Genomic DNA, 22,682 nt, shown 5'->3' with positions numbered 1-22,682 from the left:
GTATACAAAAAGATTGAAAGTTGAAAAAAAACAATAAGAGTAAAGTTTAAAAATGATATAACATTATTACAAGATGAAGCAGCTACTTCTATTTGAGAAACACTGACTAGTACGAAAATTTTCTGTCATGCTCAATCGCCGATTCTCTACGTGACTTCATAGAACAGCGTTATTACAGTTTCACGACACGTTACATGCAATTCATATTTCCAGAGTAAGTCGGAAATAAATAACTCTGGGCACACGATTTCCGATATTGACAGAGAAGATTTACAGACAAGAAAAAGGAACCAAACTGTTGTAGAATGGTGATTTTGTAAAATAAATGTAAAATACTGAGCCCGTATTTATACAATCGGACACTTTGTTTCATTTTCAGCAAATCGTTCATTTAATTTGATTTGAGTTTCTAATTGAATGCAATATATTGACCATGCAATATTAAAAAGACTTAACCATTAAATTTTTAAACGATTTTTAAATATGTATTCTGTCGCTTAAAAGTTTGAAACACCCCATAATTCAAATATCGATATATATTTATATAAACATACATTATTAAGATAAAAATTAAAACAACAAAAAATTACACGTTTGATATTAATTGTAAAAAAAAGGACGAATTTGTTTGAAAACTGCAAAGTGCTTCAAATTTTTGCGCGGTAGATTGCTTTGTTATTTTATATTGAAAGAGCACTTTATGCATCACTCTATTTGTATGGCTCTGTGGAAGTTTTGTATTTATGTAACAATGCGTATATTTTTAATTGAAAAAGCTGTTTGCATTTTCCTGAAAATGGTATTTAATGGAACTGTGCTCTTTCAATGTTAAGCGAAGCATTTAACGTGGATCTCAACTCTCGACGTCTCAGAGATGCTTCCACTCTCACACTAACTTCGTTCTCAGCTCCGATTATAGATCCCTGTTTCCGCGCCAAATGGCATTTAGCGCTAAATACGGTTGTTCGCTTTTCAGCCCGTTTGATCACATGCGAAATGTCTTCTTATCAGGCGAGCCGAAGCGCGCCGAACGCGACGCTGAATAGAGACGTGAACACGGGCTTACAAAGGCAGTGTTGCGTACCTTCTAAAAACCATCTCTCGCGCGATAGGCCGATGGATCCCTGCTCGACCAGCGCCTGACGATCTCTCTCATTCTGCCGGCACGCCGATTCAGTTCCGTCCTGAAAAATTTACAAGCGATCGTTTACAAACAGTAATGTTAACGCGAGTGTCGCCACGTGACTCCGTTAATAAGTTATCACCGCAAAATCGGGAGTGCGATTAGCGCGGAGGTAAACGGCAATTTTTTTTCCCTTAACACGTAAAACATCGACGTTTAAACGGTGCCGCTCGCTAATGGCGAACTATCGGAGGCGCGAGAGGAAAGGAGAAAAAAAGAGCGGACCCGATCGTTTCTACGCACACGGTGAGATTAACTACGCCGTATCACGCCACGGAGTTACTTAATACCCTTACACACGCCACTTAACACTTAACGACGCGCGCGGCGATTTTTCTCCTAAATGACACTTTAGCCTGTTTTTTCCTTCGCGTCTTTTCTTTCCACGGGACGAAAACTCCCGTTCTCTCCCTTTGCCGTTTGCCGCGGCGCCCGACATTACGCCGTGTAAAAATTAGCAAACATTTGACGATTGCATTCGGCAAACGTATCCGTGGGAAATAACGAAGTTGAACGCGCATCTATCTAACCGCATCAGCTGTTTGTCGTATCAACAGAGGATTCGCTCGATTTACTTCATGCGCAATGTTTAACGCGAAAAATTATGTACACGTGCCACGCACCGACAAAGTGGAAGTTGTTCGAGATGAAAGAACGATGAGAATCAACAAGATGGAAAGAGAGAGAGACAGAGATAGAGAGCGTACGCACCGGCGGTGTTTGGTTTGCAAATACATTCGATTGTTAGCGTTTCAGCTACAGAAACACAACGAGGTGTCGAACAAAGCGATGCGTCCACGCGTGAAACTTTCGACTCGTAGGAAAAGCACAGCTGAAGAAACTCGCGGAACGATATTTCATTTCGTCCAGCTCGCCCGCATTCTTTTTGCGAAAAGAATCCAATTGAATTTTTTCGCCTTCAACCATCGAGATTTGAATCCTTTGCTGAAAATAGCATTTTGTAATAAAAAAATATTTTTTACGGCAATGTACAAATAAAAATCGAAAATGTAAGTCAGAGTAATGTAAATCTATGATACTTATTGTTTTCCTTTTAGGCACACAAAAATGAACCAAAATATTTTATCCAAAATTAAACAATTTTCTTCCAACGCAACAATGTGTGAAATCTCTCTCTTTCTCTCTCTCTCTCTCTCGTTTCTTACGATAATTTTGTTCGGCGATAAGGAGAGGTTTGGACTTGAGGAATACCTAAAGAACCAAATAGAAGCAGACGAGTTGGACAATAATCGCGGCGGAATTGTGCGTACCACGACGGCGTCGCACGCGTATGAAAACGACACCGCGGACGACGCCGATATACACAACCATCGGACATAACCATTTACATAACCGACATTCAACTGGTTCTTGAACTTCACTCTTCGATTCTCCTTTCGCCGTGTGGCGATCCTCCTACGCTATATCGATCCACGGCCACCGCACGTCGAGGAAGGAGGAACCCCACCGGCGCGCGTGCAAGCGGAGAGGCCGACGGAGAAAGGGTTGGTGGCGGATGGGCGGCGAGGCGAGGGAAAGAAGGGGTATTACACGTCGTGTATATTTGTTTTTTTTTCCACCCCCGTGTTACGCACCCTGTTGGCACGCGCGTGTGCACGCGGTCGCGATGCGGCGACGGTGCGTGCTTGAAAAACATCGTTGCGAAGCGTGAAAACGCCACGCCGAAGAAGATGACAGCCGCGTCTCCGTTGCGACTTACGACATTTGCGACGCGTAAACGGCACGCGAATGACAATCGTATCATTCAGAAATGCTGTTCGCGGTGTCAAAAAGTATAATGCTCATTGTACGCGTCCGATATTGAGAGAAAAACGATAATCAAGTCTCTCACAATGCAGCTCGCAACGTCGAGAAATGTAATACATAATTGACGTGACAATATCGTGGCTGAAGAACTTTTGACGGCTCCTTAATATCTCATTAATTTTGATTAATCAGCGATAATTATCTTCAAACACGTCCCAAACTGTCGCTACAACCGACATCAATTCCCATCGAGAACGAGGATTTATTTAAAGCGATTATTAATCTCTCGCCGGTGAACCGGCCGATGGCTGATTGTCCTTCTTGAAAAACGTCACTCCGAATATTCCGTTATCACAAATACGCGATCGCCGAACGAGGACTGATATGTCGTCGAGAAGAGCTCGGCCTCTAAAGCGCGAACTTCGAATCGCTTTTTGAACAATCGTTCACTGACAAAAGTCGCACCGGACGAAAGTTCGCGCTTCTTCCACGGGACATTACACTCGGAATACACCGTTCGAAGGTTCTGTCGACGAACCTGCGGAAGCATCGTCGACGACAGAATCACCGACACTGCGCAAGCACCGGAAGAAGGGATCGGCGGAAAGCACGTTCGAGGGGAAAATCGCGAGGAAAGACGACTCACCGTGAAGAAGAGACGCGTCTACGAAAAGGAGCTTTCAAACCGATACCTCCTGCGCGAATCCGACTCCTCGCGAAGTTGATTCGCGACGCCGGCAGCGACGGCGACGACGCCGGGTCGAGAAAAGCGAACCGGCGGCGCGTGGGAAGAAGCGACGTGCACACGATGTGCCGGTAGAGTATATCGGGTAAGAAGAGAGAGAGAAGGAAAGGAGAGAGAGAAAGAGAGTGTCTGTGTGTGTGTGTGTGTATGTGTGTGAGAGAGATAGAGATAGCAGAGGGCCACCACGAAAATCGTGTGGTGGCGTGCCAGCCGATGGTCCCGGACCAGCCCGATCGATATACCCTTTTTTCGAGAGTACCCTTCTCTCTCTCCGTGTCGCACTCTCCGCTCTGTCACTCCTGTCTCGTCCACGTTTCACTGTCGAGTCTTGCATACGATCGCGCGAACCTTGGCTTGGTTCTCGGGACGAGGGGATCGACGGTCAGTCACCTCTTCGGGGAAGACGAGCGAGCACTTCACTTGCTTTCGGAAACAACGAAGAAAGGATGAAAAACGCGAAGGAAGGCCAGGCGTGGATAAATCGTGCGTCGTGCAATGAACGTTTTCACGGAAGACGCGTGCACACGTACCTGACGAGAGGAAAAGAGAGAGAGAGAAAGAGAGAGAGAGAGAGAGAGAGAGAGAGAGAGAGAGAGAGAGAGAAAGAATGAAAGGGGGAGAGAAGAGAGCGGGCAGTTCTTCTCTCCTTCGACTCCTCGCGCGCGGCTCTCTCTCTCTCGCCGGCTAATTTCTTTTTTTTTTTCTATCTCCTCGCCGCTCCTTCTCCACCGGCGGCGGCGAAAGGAGGCAGAGAGGAGGAATCTTCCGGTTGCAGCTTTCTCACCTCACCGTATAACGCCACGCGGGAATCAATACGCGCCGCCTGCCTCGAGCCTTTTTCTCTCTCTCGCTCTCTCTCTTCGGCGCCCACCTCCGCTCGCCCCTCTACACGCTCTCGCCCTCTCGGTCGCTCGCGCGCTAACTACCCTTCGGCGCTCGCGTTTCTCTTACCCTCCTCCGTTTCGCTCGCTCTCCCTTCCTCTCGCACTCTCTTTCTCCCTCGTCGCCACTCACCCTTCGGCTGAGCCCCTCGTCCGGTCCCGACCCCCGCGACGCTTCGCTTCCGCTCTCCCTCGCGCGCGAGCGCACCCTTCGTATACGCTGTTCCGCCGTACGTAGCTGAAGAGCGTCCCTTCACCCCCGCTACCTTGGCACTCGGACGGTGCACCGTATGTTCGTCCTTGTCCCTGTCTCTCCGTCTCTCTCTCTCTCTCTCTCCCTCCCTCTCTCTCTCTCTCTCTCTCTCTCTCTCCTCGCTTCGAGTACGAACCTCGGACGGGGTTGCTCCTCCTCGTGGAGGGTCGGCGAACGAAAGAGCACCTCGGCGACGATGACCGCGACGAGAACGACGGCGACGATGACGATGACGACGGTGACGACACGACGAGTATCACGATCGCGAACTCGCTCGCTCACTCGCTCGCAAGCACCGCACGCAAACACCCGCACGTCACGCACGCACGGCGACTACGGCGAACGGGAGAGAGCGTGTGGAGCGGCGTGAGAGGCGCCGCTTCGCGCGGGGATTTGCGAGCCGCCCCTGCGTAAGGGTAACTGAGGACTGATACCGGGCCGACGGGGTTAGTGCAACGCGCCCCGCCGCATAACCACGACTATACGCTCGGCCGTCGTCGCGCGGACATGTTTGAGGGCCACGGGATACGCACGCAAGCGCGCAGGCGGACGGGCAGGCGGGCGGACGAGCGAGCGAGCGACCGACCGACCGATCGTGCGAGGGTGGCGACGACGACGACGTCGTCGCGCGCAGTGGTGTATGTATAGGCGTTGCGAGTAAGCGGCGGCAGACACACGCACCGGTCTTACTCTCCGCCGGCGTTTTTCCCTTCGCCGCCGGGCGGATCTTCGATCGCGAATTGTGCCGAAAACTCTATCGATCTCGCGCACCCTCAGTTCCGGCTGTTGTCGCCGCCGCGGTTTCGCGGATCTCCCACGCGTGAACAGTGTGAATTTGTAAAATGAATCCCATTTCAAAATAGAATGTTACACCCGATTTATTTTTCGTGCAACATTCAAGTCGGCATTCTGTTCTTTCTACGAAAATATATTTAGAGCAGGAAGGAAAGGAGCTAACGCAATGCGATATATATATGTATATCTCGAAAGAAACGTTTCGATCTATTTGAGCAATATTAAAGATGGTTACACATGAAGCATTTGTGTGATATATCATTCGCATTTCTACTTTGCGTTGACTTTTTCTTCCTATTTGATTTGTGAAATCATCCGAGAGCTTCCTCAATATTCAAATTATTTTATCAACTTAAATTTTATTTTAATTGTACAAAGAATAATTACTTAGAGATAAGAAACATAATTATTGCGTTAAATCGCAAGTCTGATAAATTTTTTATTTACACACAAAGTGAGGCAACAGGATTTTGCAAAGTTGTTATTAAAAAATTAAATATTTATTAGAAAAGTTGAAGCAATAACTTATTTTTCTACTATGTTTTTCACACTTCTTTATATGTCATGAAATTACCATGCATTCATTAAAAGATCTGAGGGATTTGGGTTGTGTAAGGCTGTGAAACGCTTTTCTAATAGCGTCGAGCTTAAAGCTATGGTGCTTAACTGAGTTAATTCTTCAACTAAAAAATTTTGTTTCAATTAAGAGAAAAATGAAAAAGCTTTTGAATTGCTGAAAGAAGTGTATTTCCCGCAGAAGAATGAACTATTGTTTCAATTTTTATAATTAGTACTTATATTTCAATAACGACTTTGCGGTTAGTTTTTGACTTATCCTTGTACATTTTACATCCTTTTTCTGTTGAGTAACAAAATGAAATTTAAAATAAACTGTACCAACGACCAAACAGTATCTTAAGCTCTTCACGCAGGACGACTTAAAATTTTCGTCACCTTCTTCGAAGGAAGGCATTACTGCACGGTGTCGATTATTGCATACTGATTACAAGAACACACTAAGTGGCCGTCTACTACCAAAGTGGATGCTTAAGGAAACTTTAAGGACTGCCGAACAGATCCGACGGCGTAGTGTTCAAAGTTTTCACCCGAACTGACGTCTTTCTAACTAGACTAGCTTAAAATTCGAACTTGCGCGAGAAGTTACAACATAAAAGACTGTATTTCCGAAAAAAATGCATTTTTTAAAAAGCAATACGAGCGATCGGAAGCAAAAGTGGATCAAGTTTATAAACATTTACGAGGTCCACTTTTTCTCCTTTTTCTTGAATATGTAAAATACATGAAATTACTAATTATAGTGATTTGTATATGCAAATACGTGTGGTAAAGTAGATTAAATCCATAAATATTTACGAAGTTTACTTTTTAATGTATAAAATATATGAAAATATTGATTGTAGTGACTTGAGTATAGTGTATATGCAGATATGCGTAATGCCAAAACATCTGATTAAATAAAATTCATAAAAAACATTATGACAAGTCTATATATTTAAAATAGAAATGAACAAGATCCTGCAGTTACATGTAAAATATAATTATGGATAATTGCATTATTCGTATTTCTGCCGACAACCGTATTTTTTCACAACAAGAACAAAGTTGCGTGAGATTTTGTTTCATCGTGAATATACATGTAGGCATTGCTTGTCGAGATTGATGACTCTTATTACATTTCAAAGGATATATCAATTTCACAGCAAAACATTGCGAAATTCGAACGTGATGCGGGTGGAACAGATATTTGAGTAGACATGCTAATGAAGCATACGATTTGCATGTGTATTCACACAAAACAGTTGACGAATATCACGTATGACTATTTATGACATTCTCATAAATTCTTCTGATATTATTTATTCGGTGAACATTTTTTGAGCGATCACACACGCAATATTTCATGATTTTTTCTTTTGTAATTAATTACTTCAATTTAAAACATTAAAATTGAATCTTTATGCATCCTGCTAATATTAGTTAAATAATTTTAGTGATAATATTTTAATATAATTTATGTATAATTAATACATTCACGAATATATAATTAAATTTACTCACGAGTCGATATATTTTTCTATCGGATTTATCCTTTTAAATTTTGCAGGTAATTAATATAAGTACTTGAAATTTTATTTGACATTTCTCGCATTTCTTTGAAGAAACTGAATCGAAAAAACGTTTCGTTAGTTTACGATCTGAGATTGAGTTTTGAGAGTACTAAAAATTAACTCGCACCATTAATTTTGTCGCTCTTATTGATTTATAATTAAGTTGATCGATTGGACATCAAAAGAGTCTTTATTTGTCCGTATAATTATATAGTCGATAAATATAGGGAGTGTAATAACAATGACACGCACACACATACATTGAACAAATGATCGGCTAATATTAATTTGCAACATCATTAAGCAGTTTATTTGTATTCACGAGTTGATGATGTTTGCTTTTGCGAAATGATGTTTGCTTTCATTACATATGCCAAATCATTTGTCGCCGATTAATGGAGTGGGAAAGTTAATCAATCTTTTGTTATTGTTGTAAGAACCCAATTTCAACTTTGAACGACTGTGTCTTGAATGAGAGAGAAGTAATGAAAATAAAATTGAACAATTATACTTTAATTATAATACAAAAAAAATTTACACATGAGAAAAAATAATTAATCCATTATCTCAGTCAAGAAATTCACTTCTTTCACCATTTATTTTTGTACAAAAAGAATATCTCATTCAGATACATTTTACGCTCGGAATTAAGTGATCCCTCTTAAAAGTGATTGGCGGCTTAAGAGATCTAGCCTTAAGTCAGGAACTCCCGCTTCTCCCTCGTCGCGACGAATGCGCCTACTTCCGATTCGACTATTTCAACGGGATCGATTAGGGCGACCACCTCATGTCAAAAACACTCGGCACGGAAGACGTCACGTCGATTCTTCCTCGACGAAGCAGGAGTCCGACTGTCAGCTCATAAATTTTAGGACGGAGCGTAGCGACCAGCGGATTAAATTTTTTAGCACGATCGACGATGGATTAAACCCATCGGATTCTCGCAACACATCCATCATGCTTGTTAAAACGATAAAAATGCGTTCTAGATTGCGAATTTTATCGCTGCTAATGGATCTCTAATTAGATACTTACGTTACTTTAAATGAAATGTCATATTTACATATGTGTGTGTACGTGTGCGTGTGTCGCATATTATATAATTATCGTCAAAATAAAATAATAATTATGACCATTACAAACATATTTTCAGATCACTTCTGCATGAAACAAGAGAATTAAATAGCAATCTTATTTTATTGGAATCTAATATTTAATTTTTTAAAGGGAATTAAAAAGCAAAAAGAGTCGGCATAATTTTATCTTCTTAAATTATTTTTTACTTCTTATATTATTATTTTTGTTTTATATCGCATATTAATAATGATTGTTTATTGTATTTTTTTACAGTCGCCGCAGAAAAGTAATTATACAGTTCATTTACGGTGCTGCGATTGAACAACATTTGAATGAACGGCGGACGGCATTCACTTTTTTTTTCAATTCCTTTCTTCCACTCGCAACCTCGTCCACTTAGAAACCCTTGATCTACTCTAACAGTTACGACGGTTGACACGCGAGCATGTACTACGGCTGTCACTGCACCTACTTACGCATGTTACACGACATGCACAGATACAGTAAGATATCGAGAAATTTCTCTTAATTGGATAAACATCTATAAAAGCTGATAAGTTTTATCATTATTATAGATTTAAATCAAGCTTTTATCTTGCTAAGATACAAATTATATTTTAAATATAAATTTTTATATATACAAGCATTTATAATTACAAATAAATAGATAAAATTTTTGCAACTGAATGCAGTTTATTCACTACTCATTAACGATTTTTTTTTAATTTTATCATTCACGCGTAGAGAAAAAGAAAGACGGAGTGAGATGATTATTTGTATTAAAATCATATGTTTGGATCTCTAATTATCTAAAACGTTCCTACAGTTTTCTGAATAGTCAAAGACTTCTTTTGTCAAAGAAGATTAAAAAAATTTCAAAGCTAAAATCGTATGCAGATATTTTATTTTATTTTCTATTACTTGCTCATCTAATCGTATAAATAATTAATACTGCTTGTGCAGCCAAGAATAGGATGATTCCTTATATTAACAATTGTCTTCTTGCTTATTTCAGGCAGATAAATTGCAAGACCGATCGCAAGATCCGATCCCGTCATCATCTGATCCTCACGTCTGACCGCGCCGTGGAACAGGCACATCGCTAGTCGGTCGCGTACGCATACGGCGCAGTGAAACAGGTACGTCAGTGGTCGGCCGCGTACGCACACGTCGATCTGAACGAACATGCGGCTTACATACAAACGTCGATGCGGCGGTGGTCGCGGCTACGTTACACCCCCATCAGCACGTAGTACGGGAATACTACGTTCTGTGATGCAGTGCAATTAAACCCGAACCCACCTCACCCACCCTCATCCCTCATCCGCGGTCCCCACTACCATCGGTCGCACTGACTTCGGATGTGGGGGGCGCAAGTCCGTGTCTTCTTTTACCACCCCCCGCTACTGTTTATCCATTCGTTCATTCATCAGAAAGAACATACCTTGACCGGCTTTGCCATTCGGTCAACGCGACTTCAAATCGGGGAGATTCAAACGATAAATCAAAGAAATGCCATACGCACACATCGCATGGGGAACATTGATTAAAACTGGCAGTATTCATGAATGATAGCACACCGAGCGTAATCGATGAGCGTAATAATAATATCAATAATTTTTTCATTCAGACACAATGTTTCATATAATAAATATATAATTTATTAAACATATATAATTAAGACTTACGGGATTCAATATGAATGATGTCTAGCACAATGAATACTGATACTAAATAATTTATCAATTAAAATACAATATTTTATGAAAATTATACGATAAATATATTTTTAACTCATTAAACATCGTACATAGAAATATAATAATTTATCGGCGCTAATCTGAGCTTACAATCATCGCGAATAATAGTATTTAGCGCAATTAAAGTTTAATGTTTAATAACATAAAAAGAATATTTTATTTTATTTTATAATTATTCTAAAAGATATTGTTTTAAGCACTTATTACGCTAGATACTATTACTCACGAGTGATGAATGATAGCAAGTTTATCTCTTATTACATTTCTATATTAAATGCTTCGTGAATTACATAATATATATCATACAATTTTTAGAAAATATTTGATTAAAAATTTTTTTCATTTTTTTATTAAAAAATTATGTTTTAATTAAAAATTTATTACATTTATGTAATATCTTTTTTTTCTCTTTTTAATTACAATTTTTTTATTATTAATTACATTTTTTCATTCCAGCTACAAATCTACATATAATTTTATACAATGCAAAGCATTTGAAGACTTGGAATACACACACACAGAGAAAATACATATCATTGATATATAGTTTTTGTAATAGATAATGTACAGTGTGCATTTTGTGTTATTATTGAAAAAAATTACTTTGTAGATTACAAGTTTCAGCAATATCAAATCCGCAGGTTTATATTTCCCGCGTTCTTAAACGAAAGCGACATCCTCCAGTATTCAATACGCTCAGCATCATCTGTACGCCGATGTAGTAAGCTCGGTTTTGACGGTTTGCCTCTATCATCCGATGCACGTGTGTGTACGCGTGCCATACGAAGTCGTCCGCTTTTTGGCGCACAATCAGGTAATATTAGCGAATCTTCGCGCGACCGTAAGATCATCGAGACAAATCGCACAGCAGACACGCTTCTTTCGATAACACGCCGCGTTATCACGAGTGTCCACAGTGGATGTCGAGTTTCTTTTGTTTGCCGAAGTGAGTCCCGCGAATCCTCTCACGCGACGACACACCGCTCGTTCGCGTCGTGACGACGATGCGACGTGTGGCGATGCGTTTTCGTGTGTTCGCTCCGCATTTGCCTTTCCTCTTTCGGCGTGCACATGTCCGCGCGTAATTTCTCTGCTTCTAACCTATATCTTACATAACGCGCGAAAACGCCACGACCGCTCGTGAAACCGTCACCGGACACTTCCGCCCGAAAGCTGTTAACGGCCGGTGAAATTTCCAGGTAAGAGACAATGCCGTCCGACGCTAAGAAGAAGCAGCAGCAAAAAAAGAAGGAGGCCGCGAAGGCGAGACAATCCGGCAAGAAACCGCAGAATCAGACGAAGACGGCCGAAGACGGCAAGGAGCAGAGCCCGACGGGGGATCTGCAGAATGGAACCAATGGCACAGCTATTAGTACAGAAGGTATATACGTATATAGACAAAGTGTGCCATTATTCCTGCTTTGTAAGACTTATGTGTATTTATATTTGCATGAATTTTTTATTATTTGAATTCTTAATTTGAATGTAATGGTTTGGGAAAGAGGTTTGAGAAATTAAAAAATTCCATGTTATTTTTTGTGTTTTTTTAAAAACATACTTTTATTTTGATATTGCAGCATTTTTGATATTGATTAATTGAGGACAAAGTGACAGAAAAATTTGTTTGCCATTTTGTAACTTCATTTTCATTTCATTTTTTATTGCTTCCATTTTTTATTGCTTCAATTTATGAATAAGCAGACTTTATATTTGAAAAAGGACCATTTATTGTTCTGATGATTTTAAAATTAGTTATACTGAAAATTCACATATAAAAGAATCTATGGATTAAAATTAAAACATTTATAATCATTTCATTGAATAAACGTAGCATATTGAATAACCATGTTCTATAACTTTTGTAAATCTTGTATATTGATATCATAAGAATATTGCAATACTTTTAATTGAAATATTTGTTACAACAAACATTATAATAATTGATATATATTATTTAATTATTGTGCGTATATTATTTTATTAATATAATTCTATGTATAGAGATATATATATCTATGTTTTTCTTAAATTATTTGTAATTATCTTACTTTTATAAATATGTTTACTTCATCAAAGATAATTGTCAATATATATATTATTTATATTTTTGCAGAGGCATTATGTCTGAAATTGGAGGCAGACGCCAGACTAAATGCGGAAGCACGTGCGTGCACCGGATCATTGGCTTCGCATCCGCGCAGCCGAGATATAAAGATATCTAATTTTTCTATTACTTTCCATGGCTGTGAACTGCTGCAAGACACCATGTTGGAGTTGAATTGCGGTAGACGTTACGGTTTATTAGGTCTAAATGGTTCTGGGAAGTCCACATTGTTGGCAGTGCTAGGAAATCGTGAGGTTGCAATTCCAGATCAAATAGATATTTTTCACTTGACTAGAGAGATGCCTGCGAGCAATAAAACTGCTCTGGAGTGTGTGATGGAGGTTGATGAGGAGCGTGTGCGATTAGAGAAACTTGCCGACGAATTAATCGATTGCGAAGAAGAAGATGCTCAGGTATGTCAAATTGCAAATCGACATGTTTTGTCCATCAAAAAACTTTTATTAAAAAATTTTTATTTGCTTTATAGGAACAACTCATGGATGTGTATGAGAGATTGGAGGACATGGCTGCCGACACGGCGGAAGCTCGTGCTGCCCATATTTTGCATGGTTTAGGTTTTACTGCAAAAATGCAAAAAACTCCCACCAAAGACTTCTCAGGAGGTTGGAGAATGCGCATAGCTCTCGCTAGGTATGCGAAGACTTAAAAGATCTATAAGAAATTCTTAAAATCCCATATGTCATTACATGATATCAAACATTCCTCTATGATTCCTTTATAGAGCACTGTACGTAAAACCACATTTATTGTTACTCGACGAGCCAACCAATCATCTCGATTTGGATGCTTGTGTATGGTTAGAGGAAGAACTTAAAACTTATAAACGAATTCTTGTTATAATCTCCCATTCTCAAGATTTCCTCAACGGTATTTGCACCAATATTATTCACGTCAATAAGAAGCAATTGAAATATTACACCGGTAATTACGAGGCGTTTGTGAAAACAAGGTAAGCTGCTAAAAAATAAAATTAAGAAATTTTACTTTATATCGATACTAATCGTATCAATTTTTTTCAGAATGGAGTTACTCGAAAATCAGGTGAAACAGTATAATTGGGAACAAGATCAAATCGCGCATATGAAAAATTACATCGCGCGATTCGGTCACGGTTCGGCGAAGTTAGCCAGGCAGGCTCAATCGAAGGAGAAGACTCTAGCGAAAATGGTAGCGCAAGGCCTGACGGAGAAGGTCGTCAATGACAAAGTGCTGAACTTTTATTTTCCTTCATGCGGAACCATTCCGCCGCCGGTTATCATGGTGCAGAATGTCAGTTTTCGCTACAACGAGGATGCGCCTTGGATCTATAAGAATCTGGAATTTGGAATCGATTTGGATACTAGAATCGCGTTGGTTGGACCAAACGGTGCGGGAAAAAGTACGCTGCTCAAGCTGTTGTATGGTGATGTAAGTTGCAAGTACATATTCCATATTAATAAATGTGGCATTCAGTATTTTTTCTTGACAAAGTAATATCGTGTTGCAGTTGGTGCCGTCAAGCGGTATGATTCGCAAAAACAGTCATCTTCGAATCGGCAGATATCATCAGCACTTACATGAGTTGCTGGATTTGGATATGTCGCCTCTCGATTACATGATGAAAGCTTTTCCCGAAGTCAAAGAACGCGAAGAAATGCGGAAGATCATTGGTCGCTATGGTCTCACTGGGCGTCAACAGGTATAAAAGTCAAAAGTTATATAATTTATCGAACAGTGAGATTCGAGGGCTTCGAGCATTTTAAATATGTCATAATTTGTGTTTTATTCAGGTCTGCCCTATTCGTCAATTGTCCGATGGTCAACGTTGCCGAGTTGTATTCGCCTGGTTGGCTTGGCAAGTGCCTCATCTGTTGCTGCTCGACGAACCTACCAATCACTTGGACATGGAAACGATCGACGCGCTCGCTGACGCTATTAACGACTTCGATGGCGGCATGGTACTAGTATCGCACGACTTCAGATTGATTAATCAAGTACGTACATTTTTTTACGTAGCTCTATTTTAAGAGAAAAAAATCATAAACTAATTTGTTTCCTGTGTGTGTGATGTTCAGGTTGCCGAAGAAATCTGGGTGTGCGAGAACGGAGCGGTTACAAAGTGGAGTGGCAACATTTTGGATTACAAGGAACACCTGAAAGATAAAGTTCTGTCCGACAATCAAAAGAGACAGAAAGACTTTGCGAATCGAGGCAAATAATGGGAGTATCGTTCCGATCACAAACCACCACGTTTTTTCTCTTTCTAATGCACTATGCCGTCATTTATAGGAATTCTTTTTTGAGATTTGTAATATGCTAATTATCACTGAGTGCCGCTTTTTAGCATATCAGTGATTGGTCGGATTATTTAATTTATTGATGTATTAAGCAGAAATCGATTCTTCTCTTGACTCGCAAACGGTTGTGACGCGATTACTCGTCACAGTAGCAATTTAGATACTGTTGCAGCAATGCGACATTAAATTCAAATAAATCAGCACGGAGCGAATTAAGAGATAAGTATCTTGAGAGGAAATTGAAATATGCGGACGAAGGAAATAAGTGATTTCTCTTTTATGATCAACTTTATTACAAATTTCTCTTAATCTACAAAATAATTTGATTCTGTCAAGAGTATAAAATATTGTAACGTGTACAAACATATGCAGGTACGTTCGATTACATAGTTCCAAAATACATTTTTATCTGTGTACGTATATAAATAACTATGATAATATAACATGGAAGACGTATATATCTTGTGTATTGCAGAATGCCGATTTTTGGCGAATTTTATCGTATTTTAAAGCTATTATTATAGAAATATATCCCTCACGATACTTTTTGCCGACATGTGCCGTGCGAATCTAATATGTGTATTTTTTTTTACAATAATTGACATAACACTGACGATTTTTTTCATCAGCAGCCCTGAAGTTTTGTTCGTTTTGTGCTTTGAGATCAGCGATGCCCTATATCTGCGTATTTGCCACTCAAAGTATATCATTAACGCGTATACTATATTTGCAAATCTAGCAATTATGTGTGTTTATTATATACAATTTTTGTTGCTGCCGTTACAGCGTTGTTTAAATGAACCCAAAGCCGTAAAAAGGTAGAGATAACCTGAAGATTACAAATACTGTGCGAGACAGAGATTCGAAAAAGAGAGAGAGAGAGAGATTGATCGACGTACTCTCAGACTGGCGTGGAGGCCGGAATGGAGCAAGCTACTTCCTGCGCCAGCGCTGCGTTTCTCAACACCAATAGGTGCGTGTCCATGTCGTTCAAGGCCTGATCGATAAACGCCAGTTTCCTGGCTTGATTCTTCGGCACGCCGTGCTTGGTCACCAATGCCAAGTGAGTCACAGCCAATACGAGAGCTGCCACTCTGGCTTCCAACAGCCTGGCGTCCAACGGTGGATACAGACTGCGGACAACGTCGTCCACGCGAGGCGGTATGCGTCGAGCAACCTAAGCAAAAATACACAATCCTGTAATTCGAAACAACACAGCGCGGAACAATAATATATGATAATTGCACGTACGTCTACTATTTCTAACGGAACAGTATTGCTGTTGACAGTTCCAGCAATGGTGGTGAGACTGGCTGCGAGAGAGTGGCAAGACCGGAGCACAGCGATGCAAGGTGGAGCTAGGCCAGTAGCATCATCCACCCATCTGGAACGCAAGAATATTATCCTTCTAATGAGTTGTAGATGATGTTCAAATTTCGTCAAAATTAACAAGCGGCGAGTGAAGACAAGATAGATATTAATTCTAAAATGCGGTATAAGTTGGTTGTTAATTTTATCTATGTTCTCATTATTCTGTTATTCTTCATTGCCTACAACTCTCTTCACCTTTCAGCACCTGCCAGCCACTCTTCACTCTCCCATACGTCCAATCCTAAGCCAGTGATGTTCTCTCCCTCGAGCAGATCAGAACTCAGCTCTGCCGAATCCTTCTGGTTCTAAGGGAAAAGAACAAGATAACTGTATTCCTTCCTGTCGGCTTTGCATCCTGAATGACTCTATTATCAAGCTCACATAGTAGCAACGTTGCCTGCGACAGATGACTAGGAGTACCAGAAGCGCGCCAAGGAAGACAGCAGCGAGTGCTCCCAGAGCAACCGCCACCACCGTTTCCATGCCAGTGGCAGTGGACGGTGGTCCAGCACTGCTCATTGATATCGACGAGCTCATGGTAGCCGGACAGGAGTGCACGCTGAATCGCTGGTGGTTACCGAGCGACGATCTGGTGAATCGAAGCGTCGTGATAAACCCCCGAGAAACGACAGCATCAACCGGATTTACATTGACATTTGAGACCAAGTGTCAACAATCACATAGCATCGCGATGCTCCACTCTCCGGTGAGAGACGGTGGGAGGCAGAGACTGTCACGGGTCCTTAAGCTTCATTCACTGTGCGAATCCACAGTTGGCACGAATGGCTTACGTAATTTCGATCGGAGTGGTAACAGGTGGTCGAATCTGAAAAATCGTCAAAAGTGATCTAGATGTAAAGTTATATTTAAGACGTTAATTTCTTTGGTTTTAAAACGAATTTTACTATCAAATGTAGACTTTATTATCTAAAAGTTTGATATTATTTATTGCTAAAGTCACTGTTAGATTATTCATTAAACTTTTCAATTTTTAATTTACATATACACGTATTTTTTCAGGTAAAAGTACAAAAAAAAAACTATGTGGAATATTATTCAGTAATTGGAGCATAATTGGAGCATAATATTTAAAACGATAATTGAAGAACATTTAATTAAGCAAAAATGATCGAAATAGTTGTACGTTTTATTCTTAATTGCAGTATTATAAATGATCTGGCGATTAGCACTAAATTATGATAAGAGCGTTTTCACTCGTCCAAATACGTTCGAGAATCGTCCTGCTCCGAAAGCGCTCAGTCAACCGTTGCACAGCCATTGTACATCTCAGTCATATGTTTTCCATTATCGCGCGATAATTTGCCGCTGTCAGATTTTGTGTCATCGGTAATCGCATACCGAAGTGCGTCATCCGGATACATCTCGCACCCGGAACAGCGTTCTTCGGGTCGAACAATTGCGAATCGCGGCTTTAGTTGACTCACAGCTATCACCGCCTAAATACACGTCTGACCTCGTCATCACGCACGCAACGTAACCTCTTTTATCACGTCGCTCGAGAAATCGTCAGCCTCCTCGTGAAGTTTACGTGACATTATCGTCAACTTCGCAGATAAGCAAGTGAAAGAAACTCGTCGTAGCTGGTGCGACGTGGAGTGTCTCCGTGATGTGCAAATGTCGTGCGATTCGATGGTACTGAGACTAAAGAGATCGATTCGACGACGTTGGAGACTCCGATTTTAACTTGTAAATATACGAACACGAGAGAATCAAAGTTCAATACACTGGGTGGAGAATACACAAGTATAGGAGACTTGTCAGTCTGGAGGTAACGCTATACGATAAGGATGAATAGAAAAACTAACAGTGCGACGAGCAGATTGAAACAGGATTACTTACGTCTTAAAAAAGACCCGGTACCGTACGTCCTCGCAGAACCAGTGCCTTCAAATATATTAGAATGGTAAGTTTTTGGCGATATCCTGTTCAAATGTGTACGCTCTTTAGTTTTCAATACCAGTGATGTAACATAAAGTGATTGCTTTTTGCTTCAGGCACTATGTGGTCATAGGACCGGAACAGACTCCATACGAGGGTGGTTTTTATCATGGAAAGCTCATATTTCCAGGAGAATTTCCATTCCAACCACCCAGCATTTACATGATCACTCCAAACGGCCGATTTAAAGTCAATGCAAGATTGTGTTTATCTATTTCTGACTTCCATCCTGATACATGGAATCCAGCGTGGAGTGTGTCGACTATTCTTACTGGCTTGCTTAGTTTTATGGTAAATTTCCATGTTCATCTCTTTTGTGTCTAATAAAAATATTAAAAATTATATAATTTGACCACATAAGCAGTCAAAATATACAACATTAGGAGTATCAAATTATATATTTTTATGCTTAATCTTGCGTTTACAGATTGAAAAAAGTCCTACACTCGGCAGCATTAACACACCAGATTACGAAAAGAGAAAGCTTGCTGTACAGAGCTTAGAATTTAATCTGAAAAACAAAATGTTTTGTGAACTCTTCCCAGAAACTGTTGAGGTATTATTTTATTATATTATAGAACATCTATACAAACTTGATATCAATCAGTAGTATATTATCGATCGATAGCAGTGATATTGATAGTACAAATATTACTAAATTTAAAATACTGATATGAAACTGAATGTTGCAGACGATCAAAGCTGAACTAGAGCGTCGAAAGGAACTCGAAAAACAAGCGAGGCATCAGTCCACGACGTCCGAGGTCTCTTCGCTGATACGAGATCAGTTTCAGAGAGAACAAAGCCCGTTGCACAGTGCGCTAGCTAATCTTGTCGTTCTAATTGGTTTTGCCGCATTTGCATACACGGTGAAGTACGTGCTGAGGAGCATAGCCACGGAATGAATCGGAATCGAGCTAAATTACGAAGTCGCCACAAGCACAAAATGAGAGAGAGCTGTAACGTGTATAATCACACGTGTAGAATTTTGAAACGACGAGGAGTAAGGAGGAAAAAGATGTAGGCTCCCGCAATACTCGCCTGTTAATAATCTATCTGTCGAATTTGTGCTCAGTTTTACACAGTTCGAGATTTTTGCCAGTAAACAATTTGATAGATTTTTTATATCGAGGTCGATTTTAAGAACACCAGCTGTATTATAATTGCAAATTCTAGCTATCAACGACGAAGAGATAATCATCCTTTTCTCTTTTTCTCTTAATTCGAATAAGACACGTGTGCAAGATAAGGCAACATAAACATAAATTGGCTTCCCGCCTTTTTCATGCCGGACTTGCACTCGTTCAGTTGTTACTAATCAGGGAATAAGAATAGGTTTCTTCTAGGTTTCTTATGGCGGTGCAGCATTCATATCTTCCTTTCACTGAATTTTCCAATGCTTTTAAAATTGATTGTAATTCAGGTATATTCAAAGATATATGCGTATCATAATATGTCTAACTAGTTCTGTTACAGAGTATCTCTCTTGGCTAAAAATGCACAAATTTACTGAACTCTACGACGTGCCAATAAGACTAAAATCGATAGAATGTAGTGAAATTCATAGCCTGGCTTATTTCGTTTATTGAATGAGCATCTTGTAAATATAAGGATGGAGGCGTGATGTGCGTACACACACACACACACACACACACACACCATATATATAATTATATATATATATGATTGATATATATCAATTATATGATATCTTGATATATATATGTATATGTATGTATGTATATATATATGAACATATACATATATTTATATATATACATCAAGAGATGTGTAATAGAGCCTTGACGCCATAAAATCAATTTGGCGAATGTAACTATATTTATATCATCAGTGATTGTCTTGACTTCCTCTTGAAAGAATCTTACAATTGATATTTCTTAGTTACCAATTGAAATGGCTCGTAGAATTATTTCTTCCATTTCAAGCGTCCAGTCTTTCTTCCTTAGCTGACATAAAGAATATGTTTTACTCCATAATTCAGGTATATCTTTATTCTTCCATCATTCATTATTTATGATACAATGATGCTTATCTCAAAAGGGAAAGCATAGTTTTGCGTATATCTTGAAGACGTACTGATAGTAAGTACTATAATTTTCGGAAATACTAAAAGAGTAAAATAAATATGTGATTTTTTATTGATAATTTGTATCAAGGTCTTTTCTGTCAATGAGATGGTTGTTTAATATTACTTTTTATTAGAACCAATGTTATCTGTGGCGATTTATTTCTACGGGGCCCGCAGTTTGCAATTTTATTATTTATATTTCTTCAAGCGATAAGGAAATATATATATATATATATATATATATATATATATATATATATATATATGCTTATACATATTCTATCGCCGCCATGTGTATACATGCATAGATAACACAATTAAGTACATTAAGAAATTATGTAAATATGTTATTACTATCAACGTGTGAAATATAGTTCACTTACCTCAGACAAGTACCACACGTCTTTAGATCATCTCACTCAAGACAATTCTATACTCATTCCTTTGTTTTATCAAATCCAATTTTTATCAAAAAAACATCTTTACCTATTAAGAACATGTATCTATAAAATGTTCCAGAATATTATCGTACCGTCAAAAAAATTATGGATTAAACAAATCATTAATGTAGAGTATTCGAGTTTTAAACGGTACAATTTTTTGAAAATTAAGTTTGAGAAACCAAGATAGACGATTATGCCAATCGTTACATTTTGCAGTTTAAAGACGTTTGTTACAAAAGAGTTTCGCGAACGAGAGAAAGTTCGTTTATCGTTTATCGCGGAGCTTCGAATAAAGGAACAGCGAGCATTCTCTTATGGTAGCTGCACAGTTTACCGGAACGGTAAACTGTTAGAATCACGGCGCTGAATGCCTCGTTGTCCAAGTGCGCTCGGGAGGAAGGAGACATCCTGTGAACCGAGCGCCCGTTTTCTTGCCAATGTCGTGTTTATTACTTCTTACGCGCCGCAGATAAATCGGAGCGCGGCAGAGTTTTCTCAGTGGTCTCCGCGTTTAGTAACTGTTTATCGACTCTTTCAAAATTTCCGTTTGCAATTGTGTATATTAACTTCTGCCTTGACTTTCGTTTAAACTCGACACTTTGTTTCCTTTTGATTAAACATTTGCTTTTATATCGAACATTGACAGCAAACTATGCCAATTTATTTGCGTTTCAGATGCTGAATAATTTTTTTCCAATTAAAATAATTCTGTTTCGCAGATTTTATTTTAGAAATTGTAATTTTTAAAATTTTTATTGCTGCTTTCTACAAATTCTTAGTTTAGTAAGTTTTTTTTATTATTAATAACATGTTCAATTTTCTGTTTTACACAATAGCTGACGGCTGCTTTTTAATCTTGAAGTGATTCCCGTCGTTTTTCCGCCACACGCGAGCGATTGGTCGGCACATGTCGCGGACGTGATGTTATTCCTTATTCAACCGTCGCCGTTAATATGATCCGCTTTAATCCGGAAAAACATCCCGCAAAAGAAGCAAACAGCAATTTATTCGGGCACGAAATAACAAGGAAGTCGCGCCGCGACCAGTCGTTTTCCCATCGAAGAAGCCGCCATCTGTAATCTCACCCTCTTACCGTTGGAATACCCTTCCGCGTCCACGACGACCGCCTCTTGCGTGTAAATCATCGGGGGAGGCGCCAGGACACTTTCGGTCTCGCTTCGAGTCCTGCATAAATAAGATGCACATGTCCGCGGCAGGATGCGCGTGTATTTGATATACATTTATTAAAACGATCGTGTTCAGAAGCGAACACCTGGAGTTTATCAAATTAATAAGGTATTTAAAAATTTCAATTCTTTATCTCTGCATATATATATGCTTTAGAGTTCACTAATTAATGCTTAATGAAAAATACACGTATTTCTGTTGACGAAAATTTAGATAAAACCTCAAAGATTATTACAATTACTTTAAATTTATTTACAGAACTTTTTAAGGTTTTTTCTATCTGAAAATGAAAAAAAATACGCCCAACCGTGAATTAGAGCCCGAAAATGATTACGAAAGTTGAATTAAAAGAGTATATAATAATCTCTTTGAATTGCTTTTACAGTGCGAGCTGTGCCAGATTCTGCGAATGCAATTTCGAAACGTTTACACCGCAACTATAAATCATACTCGGTGGAAAGACCGATTTTCGGCTCGGTCACGATCGAAATTCCAAGTCACCGAGCTTTTATGCGGCAGTTCGATACCGGAAATGAACGAAATGAGGGCTCTCCCGCGAGGGTGATTTAGGGTGTCGTCAATCGGGCCGGAATGGTTCGTGGAATCATTTTACATCTTTCTACGGTTGGGAGGAGACGCGA

General features: G+C 39.6%; 3 protein-coding genes and 1 pseudogene across 4 annotated transcripts; 3 read left to right on the top strand and 1 right to left on the bottom strand.

Moving 5' to 3' along the window:
• The first annotated feature begins 3,842 nt into the window (after positions 1 to 3,842).
• On the top strand, positions 3,843 to 7,119 carry LOC137000762 (uncharacterized; annotated as a pseudogene).
• A 4,132-nt stretch (positions 7,120 to 11,251) lies between these two features.
• On the top strand, positions 11,252 to 15,449 carry LOC105671313 (ATP-binding cassette sub-family F member 2). Of its 2 annotated transcripts, none has more exons than XM_012365335.2 (9): positions 11,252 to 11,404; positions 11,790 to 11,971; positions 12,704 to 13,107; positions 13,182 to 13,345; positions 13,437 to 13,664; positions 13,735 to 14,122; positions 14,202 to 14,393; positions 14,485 to 14,688; positions 14,770 to 15,449. In XM_012365335.2, the coding sequence occupies exons 2-9, from the start codon at positions 11,800 to 11,802 to the stop codon at positions 14,911 to 14,913; spliced, it is 1,896 nt and encodes a 631-aa protein (XP_012220758.1). In that variant the 5' UTR covers positions 11,252 to 11,404; positions 11,790 to 11,799; the 3' UTR covers positions 14,914 to 15,449. The 2 variants fall into 2 exon arrangements, with proteins under 2 accessions (XP_012220758.1, XP_012220759.1); XM_012365336.2 differs by having other exon boundaries at positions 11,400 to 11,536.
• Positions 15,261 to 17,297, bottom strand: LOC105671317 (transmembrane protein 98-like). Its single transcript, XM_012365342.2, has 4 exons — positions 16,744 to 17,297; positions 16,558 to 16,667; positions 16,243 to 16,375; positions 15,261 to 16,168 (listed from the first exon to the last, which is right to left on the bottom strand). The coding sequence occupies exons 1-4, from the start codon at positions 16,897 to 16,899 to the stop codon at positions 15,893 to 15,895; spliced, it is 675 nt and encodes a 224-aa protein (XP_012220765.1). The 5' UTR covers positions 16,900 to 17,297; the 3' UTR covers positions 15,261 to 15,892.
• A 124-nt stretch (positions 17,298 to 17,421) lies between these two features.
• LOC105671316 (ubiquitin-conjugating enzyme E2 J2) lies at positions 17,422 to 20,805 on the top strand. Its single transcript, XM_012365340.2, has 4 exons — positions 17,422 to 18,286; positions 18,378 to 18,612; positions 18,749 to 18,877; positions 19,014 to 20,805. The coding sequence occupies exons 1-4, from the start codon at positions 18,171 to 18,173 to the stop codon at positions 19,224 to 19,226; spliced, it is 693 nt and encodes a 230-aa protein (XP_012220763.1). The 5' UTR covers positions 17,422 to 18,170; the 3' UTR covers positions 19,227 to 20,805.
• The last annotated feature ends 1,877 nt before the right edge of the window (positions 20,806 to 22,682 follow it).

Source organism: Linepithema humile, chromosome 6 (assembly GCF_040581485.1).
Source record: "Linepithema humile isolate Giens D197 chromosome 6, Lhum_UNIL_v1.0, whole genome shotgun sequence".
NCBI lineage: Eukaryota > Metazoa > Arthropoda > Insecta > Hymenoptera > Formicidae > Linepithema > Linepithema humile.
Note: the sequence above shows the minus strand (reverse complement) of the source record. Positions and strands in the feature narration are given on the sequence as shown.

Excerpts from the sequence above, each read along its gene's own strand:
- LOC105671313 (XM_012365335.2), top strand. The coding sequence starts at position 11,800 with ATGCCGTCCGACGCTAAGAAGAAGCAGCAGCAAAAAAAGAAGGAGGCC. Across the intron at positions 13,108-13,181 it reads GCGAAGAAGAAGATGCTCAG|GAACAACTCATGGATGTGTA; the intron begins GTATGTCAAATT and ends TTTGCTTTATAG. Across the intron at positions 13,665-13,734 it reads GAGGCGTTTGTGAAAACAAG|AATGGAGTTACTCGAAAATC; the intron begins GTAAGCTGCTAA and ends AATTTTTTTCAG.
- LOC105671317 (XM_012365342.2), bottom strand. The coding sequence starts at position 16,899 with ATGAGCTCGTCGATATCAATGAGCAGTGCTGGACCACCGTCCACTGCC. Across the intron at positions 16,668-16,743 it reads GCAGGCAACGTTGCTACTAT|AACCAGAAGGATTCGGCAGA; the intron begins GTGAGCTTGATA and ends CTTTTCCCTTAG. Across the intron at positions 16,376-16,557 it reads TGGCTGGCAGGTGCTGAAAG|ATGGGTGGATGATGCTACTG; the intron begins GTGAAGAGAGTT and ends CTTGCGTTCCAG.
- LOC105671316 (XM_012365340.2), top strand. The coding sequence starts at position 18,171 with ATGAATAGAAAAACTAACAGTGCGACGAGCAGATTGAAACAGGATTAC. Across the intron at positions 18,613-18,748 it reads CTGGCTTGCTTAGTTTTATG|ATTGAAAAAAGTCCTACACT; the intron begins GTAAATTTCCAT and ends TTGCGTTTACAG. Across the intron at positions 18,878-19,013 it reads TCTTCCCAGAAACTGTTGAG|ACGATCAAAGCTGAACTAGA; the intron begins GTATTATTTTAT and ends TGAATGTTGCAG.